Here is a 17,134-nt window from a genome sequence, read left to right on the forward strand (position 1 = left end):
ATATAGTAACTGACTATAAACTAATACTTGGGTTAAACATAAGTCATATATGGCAAGGGAAGCTCATATAAAGAGGCTCTCCCTTTTTTCCCCCTGTGCCCTTTATCTCCTTGAGGTAGCAAAAAGGATCTTCTGCAGGGATCTAATAGTTGCACTTGTTTTTATCAGGATAAAATTTGTGAAGAAGCACAGAAACCCATTCCGACCAGGCTATAAGAAGAGCTTCTACACTTGGTTGAATTGGGCTACCCACATTTTAAAACAATTAAGTAATGCACACTGCTATCTCCAGAGAGCGGCCAGATATCATTAAATCAAAGTTAAAAGAGCCAAAATGTGCTAATATTGCAGAGTGAGGAAGACGTGCTCAGCACCAATCGTCATACAAAAAATGATTTCCCTCAATTTTGGAACAAACCCCAAAACTTAATTAAACAAAACTAAACTCAGAATTATTCACTTAATAGTGGACAAAGTCTTGAAGAAATACTCTAAAAGAAGTGCTTAAAAATATTTAACTGTCTTTACTGTCCTTGTTACCTACATTTAATAGCAAATAAACGAGGCAGTGAAGGAAGTCTCTTTATGGATCAAGCCTCATTAATGAAATAATTTCAATGCAACAGAACTCAACCAGGTTGAATAGGGGAGAGGTAAGGGAAGAAAGAAGGGGAAGGAGAGGAGGAAGGAAGGAAGTAGAGAAGGAAGGGAGTGAGAAAAGAAAGGGAAAATAAGGTGGTGTTACAACAGGCACTAGGGATGGTAAACAAAGCAACTCAAACTGTACTCTATAATCTCTTAAATGGAATAATAATACTATAAGATTGGCAAAGAAAAAGAATAACTATGTGAATGTATACCTATAATTGTATGTAAGAGAAGAAATGACAGTAAAAATATAAAGCACATTATAGGTAAACAATATTTTGTTATAAATAGCTAAGTATAAATAAATATAGAATTGTACATAAAAATGGATAATGAATAAGGAGACCATGAATGCAAGATAGAAATGTATAGAAGGGAAAACACTAACTGCAAAGAAACCGATACGGAACTGCTGTATGATATATGATGGAACTTCTTGTTCCTATGTTGTTTTAAGTCATGTGTTTGTTTTTGTTGATGTGTTTCTGTGTTTAAAATAAAATAAAATTTAAAAAGAATTCAACCAGGTTTATAAAGTGCTGTTGTTAACTCTATCTTAGTTTACTGGCCATAAATTAGTTTTATGAACATTGCTATTTACTGGACTTGGAACCTCATTTTTTTTTTTTTTTGCTTCCTAGTTTTCAGTGATTACCCTCCCTTCCTTATTTATCCAAATGTAGGTAACTTCCCAGTACTTCATCATTTGTTCCTGTTTATGAATTTTACAAAACGTTATTCGCAAATTGGATGGCCAATGTAAAATCCTAGGCTTTGACTAAATAATGAGTGAAAAAACAAAATAATAAAGAAGGAAATATTAAAATAATTATTAAGCAGAAACAAGAAGCGTTTCAAGCCTTTTCAACACACTATGTTCCAAGCAGATATTGATGGATATTTATAGGAAGCCAATTTGGTGTAGTGGTTAGAGATGGTGGGTAACCAAGAATTCTAATACTGCTTTAGCGCAAAACCAGATGGGTGACCTTCAGCCAATCACTTTCTCTCTCAGCCCTAGGAAGGAGGCAATTGTAAACCACTAATACTGTTGCCAAAAGAGAGCATTGCATAAATGTGTTCATGTAGTTGCTAGGAAGCAAAACTGAATTGAAGGAACAGAAAGAATGGGAGGGAAAAATATGAAGTCCCCCTTGCAAATTATAATTTCAAATGGATTAGAAAAAGAAACAGATGACACTTCTGGCAAGGATTTATTGCTTGTATGTTTTCTGTCACTGCATATCACCCAATTAGTCTGTAATGTAGGATAGATGCCAACAATTCACAAGAAGCTTACAAAATATCTTTTGAATTCTTAATTCATGCAAACAGCCACATGTTCCTTTGGCCGCATGAAGGCTATCAGCCCAGTAAGATATTTAATCAAAACTAGTTGCTGTCATAAGGTTTTAGCAATACACACCTTGTCATTTGAAATGTGCTAATAAAAAAGTTTGCATTATATTCTGTCTGTCTGTCTCTCTCTCTCTCTCTCTCTCTCTCTCTCTCTCTCTCTCTCTATCTATCTATCTAGCTAGCTAGCTAGCTAGCTAGCTAGCTATGTATCTATGTATTGTTTGTATTCCCCCTCCCTATTGTTTGTATTCCCCCTCCCCATGAGTTGTGAGCCGCCCTGAGTCCCCCCTAGGGAAAAGGGCGGCCTATAAATGAATTTCAAATACAAATACAAAATACAAAAACTTTATGGACCAACTCCCATAAAAACGATGTGCTCTAGTACCAAAATCTGTTTCTTCTTCAGTATCCTATATACATAATCACCTCTGGCTAGATGACATTTCTTGCCATTTCCGTTGATAGGTAAATATTTGAAGTATTTTAACTGATGATTAAAATTCAGCATAATGTCACTACTTTGAACTTAATCACGCTGTTTGAAATATATAGCTCATAAAGTGCTTTTTTATCATTAGATTCCAAATGCATCTGTTGCAAGTTCCTGCTGTGCAGGAGAAATCTGCTGCAGATCCCGTTATCTCAAGAAAACTCACAGCCAGGCAGGTTTATTTTTAAACACACCTTCTATTATGAAATATATTTTCCCTTGAAAAGATGATCAGTGAGAAATTCCAGGAAAATGGCATTTCAGGCCTCCATAATAGAACTACAATCTTCTAGAGTGAATACTCAGAAGCACAATTTTATTATTTTATTTTGCAAAAAGGCAAATTCCCATCTCCCATTTAAATTAAACTATTGTGTTAGCTTATTCAGAGTTATACTGCAATATGTATTGTATGTATGTTTACACGAACACATACATTATATTCCAAAACATATAACATAAAGGAATCTATTAAAAATAGTAAAAGTGTTGTCCCTAAAAGTAAAAGAACATACAGAAGAAAAAAAACTGGTGGGCCAACAGGAGCAGTATTTCTGGGCTACAGGTCCCAGAATTCCTGACCTTGTTGGCCATATGAACAGGAACATTGAGAAAGAATGGGTTAATGGAAAACAAAACAAAGGAGAGAAAGAAGAATAGCAATAGCAATAGCAATAGCAGTTAGACTTATATACTGCTTCATAGGGCTTTCAGCCCTCTCTAAACGGTTTACAGAGTCAGCATATTGCTCCCACAGTCTGGGTCCTCATTTCACCCACCTCGGAAGGATGGAAGGCTGAGTCAACCTTGAGCCGGTGAAATTAGAACCGCTGAACTGCAGATAACAGTCAGCTGAAGTGGCCTGTAGTACTGCACCCTAACCACTGTGCCACCTCGGCTCTTCAAAGAGGGCAGTATAAATATTTCATAATTTTGATCCAGAAAAACAATAATGCACTGCTAGTTTTAATATGCTGATATAGATTGCCTTGTTGGTCTGTTTATCAGACCTTGCCAGCAACTGTTTTTGGAGGACAATAGACAACATCGCCTATCTAGTAATCCCTCAATTGTTGTGAAAGTTTTCTTGTTTAATTTTTGAGATACACTTTACCATTTTATGATTCTCGAGCTTCCTGTCTGGTTTGGACAATAATCTTCAGTTTGTAGAAGTTCATTGGCTATTTCAGCTGGCCCTTCAATTGAGTTAATACTGAGTCTTATAAATAGAAAGGTACTGGTATGAAACATAGCCAATACCAATAGCTTCCTCCATTTCATCCTCCTCTTTTTTGTTACTTGTGAGTATCCTACTTTTCTCTGTCACTTTAAAAAAAATGAAACTAAGAAATCTGGTGCCATACCTTTCTTCATTTTTTTCAATCACTTGAAACTCCTACTTCCCATATAGCTCTCAGATGATTTGGGATATTTGGGAGTTGGTGATGGAGATTGAAATAATGATGACTACAAAAGACTAACTATATGGTCTTTTAGTTGGTCTTTTGTAGTCATCATCTTACCCCCCTGCAAAAAAACCCATCTGTGCCTGTATCTGTGTGCATTTCTATATATTAACAGAGTAACATAATAAAGAATAATAGAGTCTTCTATTCCAACCTCTTGTTCAAGCAGCACACCTTATACTATTCAATATGGCTGTCCAAACTCTTACTAAAATCCTCCAATAATGGTTCACTCACAATTTTGAAGGGAATCTATTCACTGATTTAATTGTTCTTACTGTTAATAAAATTCTTCTTAGTTCTATGTTGGATGTTGATAAATTTTCATTCATTACTTCTTGCCTTGTCCTCAGGTGCTTTGGAGAAAAGTTGTCCCACTCTTCTTTTTGACAGCCCTCAAATACTGTAAGAATCTTATTATATTACCTCTAGTCTTTCTCTTTGCTAGATTAGACATATCCAGTTCCTGCAACCTTCATCATATGTTTTATCCACTAGCACTCTAATCATCTTTTTGTTCTTTTCTGCACTTTTTCTAGAATGTATTTTACTTTGTGTAGGTGTGCAGGACCTTTCCTGGAGCAAGAAGGTGGGTAGGCACAGCAGCAGCAGAATTATTCAATGGGATGACATGGTAGTCTGCAATCTAGACTAAACTCTTTAAAAGCCCTTTCTAAAGTATCTCAATCCAGACATGATGTTCCTAAGACATTTCAGAGAGAATCAGCTTGAGCACAGACAGAGTATTTTCAATGATGATTGCAAATAAGTTCAATGGTATAAAAATCAATGAATGGTGAAGACTTCTTGCTATGCTTTACATAGAATGGTCAAATTCCACAAATGACTGAGTAAAAGTTTGTCTTTATTTATAGATAGTGGTACCTATCCCCATTCCACATACAAAGAGAGAGAGAGGGAGAGAGGGAGAGAGGGAGGGAGGGGAGGGAGGGGGAGGAGAGAGAGAGAGAGAGAGAGAGAGAGAGAGAGAGAGAGAGAGAGAGAGAGAGAGAGAGAGAGAGAGAGAGAGAGAGAGAGAGAGAGAGAGAGAGAGAGAGAGAGAGAGAGAGAGAGAGAGAAGTGATTAAGTCATAACTTTGAACAGGAAACAGATGAAAGTCCTCCAGTACTCCTGAGGGAAATAAGCTGCTTTAAGCAATTCAGGCTGGGCTGTATAAAATGCTCAATTTATCTTCTGCCAGTAGAGACTAGTTAGGTGCCTCAGAACAACATCCCTAAGGGATTGTAACCACTCCTATCAGCATTTATTTACATAGTTATGTTACTATGTTTAATGGTTGTTCAGCTTTGGGAATCAATTTAATTTGACCTTTTAGGAATGAAAAGTAGAAGCCCCCTACCTCCTAGAGAAAGATGTGCATGTTATTGTCCAATAAATTATTTTTGATTAAGTTGAAACAGTGGCTCTGAAAATGTGCTCTCTTTTCTGGCAATTATTATGGATGGATAGTAGTGGCAATAAATTTGGATCAAATTGTGTTATTGTTCAAAAAAAGCAATAGTTTCCTTGCAGCATATGGATACTCCTTGTTTTTTGGTTACTTTGTTTTGTTCTTAGAGCTTTGTGTGTAGAAAAAAAAATGCAAGCACAACTGAATTCCTTATGTGAACAGCTGCAGAGAAAGTTAAATTGAAGCTGAAGTAATACATTATGCTCAGCATTACCTTTATTTATTATTGTGTTGCAAGGTTTATGGGTTTACCTGGTTAGTCTGACAAAATTTTGCTTTCATTTTGGCATGTTTAAATAGAAACCCTTGTATTGATTATTACCCATCATTGCCTGTTGTCCAATAAATCCATGTCAATTATTAGCATCGTCATATATTATGTGCAATCAATTGCCTTTATAGCATGAACTAGATGTTTCAAAGCACTTCCACAGAATACCACCAAGCAAGCTGTACCTAAATAAAGCTCATTTGTGATGACTGATATTTTTCTGTACCATGTTACTACATTCTAGAGAAGATTTTCAATTGACAAGGTGGTAGCAAGGTAGGACCTTTATGAATTCTCCATATTCTAGAACATGACTCAATTCACTTATAGAATCTTTTAATGCAGTGGAAGAAGCAAGTAAGCAGGATTAATTATTCCTTGAAGCGAAATCCAGTGACATAAATAAAAATATTATTTAGCCGATGATGATATTTTGAAATATGAGAACAAATATAAGTAAATGTGTGCTTGGAAAATGCAACCCCCATAATGTAAACCAGGATAGATTGACTCCAGTAGTTATTTGTGTAAATCCATTCCAACATAATATATTCCCTGGAGAATTCCTAAAGATAGAAGCATGTTCATTAACCATTTTCCCAGATCAGCAATCGTGAGACAATGCAAAAGCCAAAGTCAACTATTCAGTCAATCACAGTCAAAATAACCAAGAGTTGATTACACTAAGGACTCAAGCCCATTGGTTGTACTGGAAACACTGCAAGCAAGCATATGACATTGGATGAATATGTGAAAATAATCCAAGGTCACTCTACGATTATCTGAGATAGTAACCTGGAAAGAGTTATTCTTCATTTTATTATATATATTATAGCAGCAACATGCAAAAGTTATAGCAGTAGGACCAGGAATGGATATTTGAAATGCATTTCATCTACTAGCCTTGAGCCAGCACAAAGTTTTCTGCCTAAAACATGGCACTAAAGTATTTGAAATGTTGAAGGTATCCGTCCTCTTTTCTTTTAATAAGAAACAGCATTATTTATGTGATCACACAAATCATGTCTATTCTGCATGGAAACAAAAATTAAGTTAATTTGCAACCCTTGAAAAATATAGCAATAGTTAATAGTTAGTTAGAGATTTCAAATTATATCTATTATTTTTATAATTGTGAAAATACTATTTACCCATGTTTTTAAAAGGTTACATGTTTTAGATAAAATTGCTGATCTCAGAAATGTATACCAGATCAGTGTCTGGGTTTAATTTTTTTAAACAACGTATTGTCAAAGCCAAACATAAATAGATGCCTAGAAACATATAAATGAATGATAAACATATACGTACATAAATAATTGTGAACATGGAAAAAAAGACCGCTATCTCTATAACAAATGGTCCACAATTTGTAGGCTGCCCAATGTGACTCAAAAGGGCAAGGTAGTAAACAAGGAAATAGATTAAGAAATAACATGATTTTGATACTACCTAACACTATGAAAAAATCTTATATAGACACTGAATCTGATGCAGAAACAATTTAGTACTGAACACTTTCTACATTTCTTCATTTCAGTTCCATATCAATTTGTAAAATTATTTGCTGATGCCCAAATGATCTAGCAGACCAGAACTGCCTTACTACTACTACTACTACTACTACTACTACTACTACTACTACTACTACTACTTTCAATTAAGAATATTAAAAACCTATGTAGCGATAACTAGTTCCTTACATTCTTTAATTTGTGACCTGCAACAATAGATTTATTTTGTTATCACTGTGGGTCAAATCTTTCATGAAATGCCTGTTTTCCTCCTTTGCATTGATTTCATGTGAGAGCTCTGGAAATAAAACTAATGAGAAAAATCCAATGAATCCAAATGGGATTAACAACTATTTCACAGCCAAACAGTGAGAGAATAACTTCTTGAAATTCAATGAAAGTGCCATCACTTTTAGAATAGAAGTGGTTCCTAAGTCATTAGAATTTGTATTCAATTCAATTGTTTGTTCTGGATTCAGGAATATAGAAGAAGAAATGGTCCATTTTCCAAACATACTAGCACACTCTATCCCCACTTCCACGCTATGCATAGCCCTAATGGGCTAAATCGTACAATTAGATAAATATATAGCATATAACTATCAACCATTTTGTTGGGTCCAGGCAGTCCAAATTCAGAATAAAAGCTTAATGAGAAAAGAAGACATTGTTTAGAAAAAGTAATCCATGGCCTGCTCAGATTCTTTTATTACTAGTAGGCTGTCAACTTGGTTGGCACCATCCCCTTCCCCCCCCCCCTTAATCTCTCACTCTTGGAATGAAAGTGATTTTTTGCAATCTAAGATGCATTGTTTGCTATCAAGCAAATCTTCCAGAATGCCTTGGAATTGCTCATAAAGTGTTCAGAATCCACAGGACAATTTGCTGAGGGAGGGTGTTTTATTTAGCTATCCTTATAATAGTCAGAATAACACTTTTTTGTATATTTTTTTCCTTACCTCTTCTGCATGAATTCCACAAAGTTTATTCCCTGACAGGAGTTTATTTTTCAGGCTTTTGTTCTAAGGAAAGGAGAGAAATATTTTGATATTAGTAATGTGTAATCAAATATTCAGTAACTAATACTATTCCATAGAGAGAAGTTTACATAATGAATATTGCATTTTTTTTAAAAAATCTATTAACATTTATGACATTAATGTACTAAGCATATGTTACAAATACAGGATGATCCTTTCAATTAAACTGACAGGCATACTGCAAAAGTCCTTTCAGATTCAAATTCAAATTCCCCATTTATTCCTGTTCTGGTTCACATGTACTAATAATGCAATACCCAGAAAGCAATATAATGATCAGGATAGAAGCCCTTTCAAAAAGATCAGCTTTAAATGGGGAAACTGGAGGCGGAAGTCATCAAGTTGTTTTTTTCTCTTCCATATGGGATTAAAACATTGGTTTCTTTGAATAAAAACAAGAATTTACACTCTTCCACGAGAAAAAGGACATTTTTAGTTGTACATGCAAGTCACATACAAAAGAAGATTATGCACTTTGTAATATTGCCAGGGCTAATTAGCTAAACTCCCTTTTGGTATTCAATGCAGCACCTCTCTTAAAAATATGTGCCAAAGTACAACATACTAAACTAGTGTTTCTCAACCTCAGTGACTTTTAAATGGGTAGACTAAATGTTCCAGAATTCCCTGGACAGCATGTTGCTGAGGTTGAGAAGCACCATACGCACAGGTAATCTTGGTAATTCTATGTATGTATGTGGACTGTCAAAAAGTCTTGGATAACCTTCCTTATCAAAAGCTCTTGAACAAATTTAGCAATCAGTGGATAAGGTGCCATGTGTTTTTCCTGTTGTTTTTTTTTAAAGATAATTTTCTCAATTAGGGAAAAACTTTGTTGGGATTATACATTAATCACATTCATAAAGGCTAAGGACTTAGGGCTACACAATTTGCTGAAGATTCTAAATTATTCTGAGTAGTAAAATCAGATATGATTGTTAAGAACTAAGGAAAGATCTTGTCAGGCTGGAGAATGGTCAATCCAATGGAAAATGTCATTTAATTTAAGTGCAAAGGGATACACATTGGAATAACAAACAAATGCCCTATTACAGCGATGGCTAACCTTTTTGGTGTTGAGTGCCCAGCAAAACCCCAAAATGCAATGCGAACATCCCCTGTGTATGTGTCCCGCATGCATGTGCCCCACCCATATGCATGCACGCACAGCCCCCATGCATGCGCCCCACCGCCCCTCACCCAGTTTTAGTTTCCAGGTTGGTGCAGGCCTTCCATGCCCAAATTGGGGTGCAAGGGGAAATGTGAGGCACCTCCATACCCTGATTTGGTTTGCAGGTTGGTTCCAGGCCCAAAATGGGGTCTGGGGCAGCGTGTACGCACACGTGAACCCCCAAAATGCAATGCAAGTGCCCCCAAGAACATACATCTCTCCTCCCGAGCATGCACAGCAGAGACCCAAAGATCAGCTGGATGGTGGGAGGTGCGCATGCATGCATGGTGGAGCTGGGTTGGGGTGACAGCTAGCATGCCGCAGAGATGGCTCTGCATGCCACCTGTGGCACACATGTCATAGGTTTTCCATCCAAGAGATGAGAGAGGGGGGTATGAAAGAGAGGGGGAAGAATGTGAGAATATAATCAGGAATTTGTTTGGAATCCCAAAATTGCCGTAGGTAACTTTTCCCAAACTGCTACTCTCCAGATGAACTGAATTACTGAATCATTGCCACTGAATCTATATAACTACTATTTTAGGGAGCAGGGATTTGTTTTGTTTTACTTTGCTTTATGTAAAAGATATTGATAATGGAAAGCTTTTCTTAAAGGTGGCAAAACCTATTTAAATAGATCCTCTGAGAAAGAAAGCCTAAAAGAGACTGAATCTATCTTTCTCTCTAGGAAAAAAGAAAGTATTACCACAGTGCATATGTGTGCTGGGGAACTCCTTTACTTTTCACACTGCCTCCAAACATATTTTTAAATGAAATATGTGAAATAGCAGTAAAAAATATGAAAACCTGGTCCCTAAGCGTTTGGATCTTTTACTTAAGGACTTTGCAGTATCAGTAAAAATTTATTGCTAGCTAGTAATAGCATTGTGCAAAATATATGCCCATGAAGCATGTTGCCAATTGAATCAGAATATTAATTGCACTCAATAGACAGATTTAAGTCCATATCCTAATGGAAAGTTTGATTTGTAAATTAGACACTTTTTTATCCAAATAAATGAGCTAAATAGAGCCAATGGAAAAAGGAATAATTCCCAGGCATTGTTTACATTTGGATTTCCCTCATGTATCTTTTTGCAGACTTTCTGGGCAATGACAGCATCCTGCATCTTGTTTCACACACATTTTAACTTGTTCTCGTCTATTACCCAGTGAAAGTGGCTCCTTCTGCAATGATAAATTGCTCCAAGCTGCTTTTTGCAGGTGTGTGTGCCACTGTGAGGCAACGAAGAGTAACCAGGGGATTAAAATACAGAGAACTCAATCTGTATATTCTTATCACAACTTTTATTTTCAAAGCATTCAAGAGAAAAGAAGAAAGCTATTTTGCCATGTGCTAATTGAGTTTGTGCAAAATATTAAAGCTCCTGATCAAAGCTCCTGTAAAAATTGGTATTTCAGCACCGCTTTTTAAGCAGAATACAAGATTTCTCAAAAATTCCTTTTATTCTTGTGTTCATTTTACTGGGATTGTTTTTTTAAAGATTAATCCATGGACATAATTTCTAGGTTGCCATATACAAGCTTGTTAAAGATTAAATAAAGGCTGAGAAGTTCTTTATCTCACAAATAATAATAAAAATGTTAATAATGCCATTACTTTTTGGGGTGGAGGAGAGAAGGAAATGATGAATGTTAACCAGATTATGCTTGTGACTATCAATAGCAATAGCACTTGGATTTATATACAGCTTCAGAGTACTTTACAGCCCTCTCTAAGCAGTTTACAGAGTTAGCCTATTGCCCCCAACAATTTGGGTCCTCATTTTATCCACCTCGGAAGGATGGAAGGCTGAGTCAACCTTGAGACTGGTGAGATTCGATCTGCCAAACTCTGGCAGCTGATGATCAGCAGAAGTAGCCTGCAGTACTGCATTCTAACCACTGCATCACCGTGGCTCAATAGTATTTATTCTGTTGTGTATGGATGTCAGGCAGCTTCTGGAAAATTTTGCAGTCTAATTATTTTACTACTTATTATCAAAAAGAACAGAATTATTTTGTTAGCAATATCCAGTTGTGATAGAAAGAAATGGTTGCTTTCCAAATGTTTTGGACTTTAATGGCCATAAGCTACAATAAGCATGGAAAGCAGCAGGAGGCTGTGGAAGCTGTAATTCAAAACAACTGGAAGGTATACCAAGGTTGCCCTGCTCCGATAAGACAATTGCTAAGCTTCTTAATACTTATCAATCCTTTTGTCTTGCTGCAGGCATTTTTTGGTTAATGGGTTGATATTAGACTTTCTGCAGACAGCCTCAAGAAACAAGCTAGCAACAAAGTTTTATAAGTATTGCAAAATTACTAAATAGTAAATACCCCTCCCTCTGGTTATGTATGATAGCACGTAAACTGGAAATGTGATTTGTCCACCTGTTTCTTGTTATTTTAGATTTTAGGATGCAAGGAACTCCATAAAACTATCCCTGCAAAGGATATAGAAAAAAGGGGAACTGGGAATGTGACACAAATCTAATTTGCATTTTAAGCACAACTTTAGAGATGCAAAACCATTGCTCTACTTGTCAGCCATGGAAAGAGAAGTCAAAGGCATGATGGATCTCAAAAAAAGATAGTGTGATTAATTATAAACCAATCTGGAGAGGAGCTGTAGTGGAAAGGTTACCCTAAGGCTAGAACTCTTCAGTTCAAATTAAGAAAGAAGTTTTAAAATTACTTCTATCACCATTAAAGCAGAAAGTACTAAATTCAGGATTACCGGTTCTACAGTTGCTTTGCTCATTTTGCTAGGATCCTTACATAAGGGATTTTAAAGCTCCTGAATGCCCGCATGGCATTGCACACCACCAGGACACTACATCCCCACTCTGCAGGTTGTATAATTAAATTGCCAACAAAGTATTCTAAAATACACACTACAAAAGTCACTTCTGGCAAAACTTTCTCTTTTTAAGCTTCCTCTTATCAGATAAATCTTCAAAATAGGAGGGTGATATGAAAAGTACAGGTAGGGAGAATTATACAGTATGTACTATTCTAGTTAAATAGAAAGCATTGAAGTATATCTACAGGAAAATAGGAATCTGCCTTATACTAGTCAGACTTTGACTGTGTCTCCATAATATATAGAGTCAAAGCAAGGGTGCTTCATTTTCATTTAATGAACTATGAAGCCAGGCTTTGTGGCTCAAACCATGATTAATAGTTTAGCGTGCTGTGCAAACCCATGAAGTTGTAGTTAATTCAATAAACATATGGTTAAGCAGACTTAGTTTACTGCAGTGTGTGAATACTACCTGCATCTATTTATTCAGCTAGTCCAACATTGTCTGTCACTAGCTTTCCAGGGTCCCCCTTGTGCAAGAATCCTTCCTATCTTCAGCTTCCAAATCTTTGCTACTGAATATACCAGACATCTTGAGCTTTCTGTGTACTGGACTATAGAAAGACAGCCATATTATTCTTTGGTAACCAAAAATCAAGACGACTCTGGTTGCACCTTTCCTGGCTAACAAATTGTACTTAAAGACATAAGCTTTTGTGAGCCACAGATCACTGCATCAGATACAAGGGAAATGCTACATTAATGTAAGATTTATACTGGGATGAGGTCTAGGGATGAAGTGAGCTCTTGCTCACAAAAACATATCTCTTATGGCACAATTTGTTAGGCTACAATGTACAGGCAGACTGTCCTGATTTTCGATGTGGACCTGTATAATTTCTAAAAAATAAAAAAGGTAAAGATAAGGGTAAAGATAAAAGATTTCTTCAATTTGAACATGACTTCTAAGAACTTTCTAGACATGTCTATGTAGTTTTTTTTTTTCCCAGCACAGAACTGGGTACTTTAGAAAATGGTTATGGATAAATAATTTTGATTGGCATGCAAGCCTATCTGTCTAAACATATTCATTTCAAAGTCTGCCTCTCTGTTTGGAGGTCCTCAAAGTGCTGGTGCACTAGCGATCACATTAGAAGCTTGCTGACAGCATAATGAAAAATGATATAATCTTTACTTATTAAAGCTATACTCCATAAATCTCACGACATGACAGGTTAAATTTATCAAGGACCCTCATGAGAGCAAATGAGCATTGTGTTCATTGTTGGGATGTTCTTTGGTATTGCTCAGTTGTAACCTCACTGCTCTGACAGGTAGCTTTTGCATCTTGATTAATATTGATGATAGTCCCACTTCTGCAAGAAGAAGAACTTTTGAAAAATAGTTTAGCTGTGCTTAGGATAAGTAAGTAGTCTGGCTGTGTTGCCAGCTCTCAAAGTGTGCTTTCTAAGACAATAATATTAGTAAAATATTTTGCCCCAGTTAATTTGCTTTTAAACTATTTTTTAAAATATTATTTTAACTTGCACTCATTATTTTATTTTACACTATGTGGCACATCATTAAGATATGTTAATTAGAATATTACAAAGAATCCCATATCCTTTGAGGTATACCTCTCATACTGAGTGACACTAATTAGCACAGTAATAATTGTTCTCCTAAAGTTCACTTAATTCATCATTATTAATTTTTTTTTAGAAAAAAGGAATTTAAAAAGTATTCAAAATGACTTTTCTGAAGAGGTGAGGAGTTTTCCATGAATAAGTATGTTTGAAGAATAATATATCAATATTCAGTCAATATTCTTTTGTAATCTCGAATAAGCCATGTTGACAGGTGCCTTCCTTTTTGATTGTACACTTAACATTATTGCAATCAAGTAAAATCTCAACTCAGTCAATAAGCATGCATGGGAAGATGGAGTCTCATAAGTCAGAGCTTATATCAGATTACAAGTTTGATTTATACATAGAATCTAGTGGAAAGAAGGACAACATTTGAAGCTCTACTCCAAACACTCGTTACAAGCAGCATTGAAGTATTGTTCATAAATTCCTTTTCTACGTATTTTGCAATGTTGCATGAAGATCCAAAAAAGACCAAAAGACCTTATACCAGTTATACTAAGAATGCTTAGTATAACTGGTGTAACTATAAAGGATCACTTGTTTGATTAGATCCAGCGGTGTTCAGAGGATCTTGCTGCTGTTGTACCAAAAGTAGCAAGATCCTCTGAACACCACTGGATCTAATCAAACAAGTGATCCTTTATAGTGTAACTACACTGGATCTAATCAAACAAGTGATCCTTTATAGTGTAACTATATATAGTTATACTAGTTATACTAAGCATTCTTCAACCATTTATGGGAAGTTTTGACTACTGGATTCATATTTAGATAGGATCAAAATTAAAGTTAGTAAGAAAGAAAAAGAAGAAACTTGCATGTCTCATAGGTAAACACCAAAAGCAGTTGACAAAGATATATCCTTACATCAAAAGGGAGTCCCACATTATTCAATGAAGTGTAATATATATAAAAGTGCATCTTTTTAAATATAGAATTAAATAGTAAGTCTATACTGTTACAAAAATAATTATACAAGTGACTCCTTCAGAAATAATTATTGTATTTACTTACAGTATTTATTTATTTTTGCCCAGCAATTTAAGGAAATATTTTTCCCTGTCTAATGTGCTATTTGCATTGCACAACATTATTCAGACCTACTTAGAAGCAAAGACTATTTGAATGGAATTTACTGGATTTTATTCCTGAGTTTGCAGATCCATTAAAATTAGGACATATGCAAAATCAGACAGTACCTCTTGCCTTTGCAATTTAACAGTAGCTGAGAAAGATCAGCACCTATTTCTTCACAACCCTAATCACTGACTAATATAAACAAAAGTTCATCAAGAAAATACATCTGTAATTTGTGCATTTTGCACTGTATGCACCAACATTTAACAGAGATGATAAGGGTCATCAGTACATTCTTTCCAACTCTCTTTGTTCTGTTTTTCTTTTCCATTGCTCAAGCAAATAACACATTTCTGTGAAAGTAAAGCCCAGTTGTATGTTAAACAATATATGGGATTTTTCTTCTCAGTATTTACTTATACGTTTTAATAAAGAAAAGTAGTTTGTAATCTTAAATGTACTAACCAAGTTTTAATGGTATGTGGTGAATTTGATTTTATAATTGTTAGTCTTAGATTAGGTTTTCATTTACATTTATAAATCTGGGGGTAGGGGGCAAACTTGATGTAATGGTGTGATGATAATGGTTCAATAAACATTCAATAAATGTGTGTTCAAAATATATTTTATTTTGCTCATATAAAATAAAAATCCAGATATGTCAGATGTTCTTGATATAGGAAAGCATAGGAATTTGGGACCCATAAAATGTATGTTGTCTCCTGGATAGAAAGACACAAAAGCAGATAATTTGCCCCCGCAAGATGAATCATGTGGTATAATTTCCTATAACACATTTCCTTAATAAATACATCAAAGCAAATTACACTGAGACCATCTTTAGGATTCTGTATATAGAAAGAAAAACTTTCTCCCATTCCCCACAAAATAGTATTCTGTAATTTTGTTAGGATTTATAGCCAAAATAAGTCATTTCTTCTTAATGATGGTTCTTTGCATGGTTTGATGGCATAGAAGGGGGAAAACATGTGTTTGGCACCCTAAATATTTTAAAGTATGCAATTAGTTTTAAAGCAAGATGAAAGCCTGATTCATATAACTAATATAGAATCTGTTTCCACCTAGGATCATAGTCTTTCATCTGTACCAGAGAGGAAAAAGAGATGCTGTAATTTGCATTAATACCTCTTACTCTATGTAATCTAAATAACCAACAGCAGAGAAGGAAAATAAATAAAAGAGAAAATAGGAAAACAAAAAGCACACCTTCCAACAGTACTCCTGACATATACTCATGTGCATTAGAGAGTTCTTATAATAAGACATTTATTTCTACCTGGCTTACATCAAATGTGATTCCAGAGAACATGCCCTTTAATTATTTTCTCTATGTGTGAAACATTTCCAATTAAATCAAAGCAATGGATTTCAACAGAGAATCACATTTTACAGTACTGCATTTGAAGATGCCAAATAATTTCTTGTATTATTCAGAATTGTCTAGGAAGGAAGGCTGGTAGTTGTCAAATGAGGTGATTAGGAGGGTCTTGGGTGCTAACAATATAAGTCAAACTGGAATACCTTTTTAGAATCTTGTAACCCTTCAGCACTATCTTCCCATCTAATTGAGAAATGACCCTGAAGTCTTTCTTGTGCACAGGCGGAAGATTAAGTTTAAAAACACCATTACTGCTAGCTGATAGTGCCACCAAAAGCAAGCTGATAAAAAATGAAGTGAGCAACATCCTGAAGCCATATATGCAAATCAAAGTAATTTAAGTATGAAATGCTGGACTGAATTCCTGACTTCCAAACAAATATCTTGCTGCTTTGAACAAGTGCTTTGGGCTCCAGATCTTCCTGTTTTCCTACTGTGGTGGTCTGTATAGCATCTCATTAAATGAGTAAATATCAGCATAATGTACTTCACCTGGATCATGACATAAATAAAGTATAACAAGGCCAAACCATGAGAATTTTGTGAAAAGACATTGCATTTAAGTAGTTCTAATAAAATTTGCATGCTATTTATTTTTCTTCAGTGTAGATGCTGCAGTTCCCTATGCTTGTGAACTTTGAGTTCCAAATTAGTATTTTGTATATGCCATTTATTTGTGGGGAAAGGAAATACTTTGTCTTTTATACTACAATAAAAAAAAGTTATCCACTCATATACATTTGTATATTGGGTGGCATGTTGCCAGTGG

General features: G+C 35.3%; 1 protein-coding gene across 1 annotated transcript in view; it reads right to left on the minus strand.

Annotated features, from left to right (window-relative positions):
- The window catches only part of LUZP2 (leucine zipper protein 2), a 372,060-nt gene that overhangs the window by 85,270 nt on the left and 269,656 nt on the right, over positions 1-17,134 (minus strand). The window contains 1 exon segment of the mRNA XM_032227123.1: positions 8,180-8,242. Within this exon segment, the coding sequence (XP_032083014.1) occupies positions 8,180-8,242 (63 nt within the window).

Source organism: Thamnophis elegans, chromosome 1 (assembly GCF_009769535.1).
Source record: "Thamnophis elegans isolate rThaEle1 chromosome 1, rThaEle1.pri, whole genome shotgun sequence".
In the NCBI taxonomy this organism is placed as follows: Eukaryota; Metazoa; Chordata; class Lepidosauria; order Squamata; family Colubridae; genus Thamnophis; species Thamnophis elegans.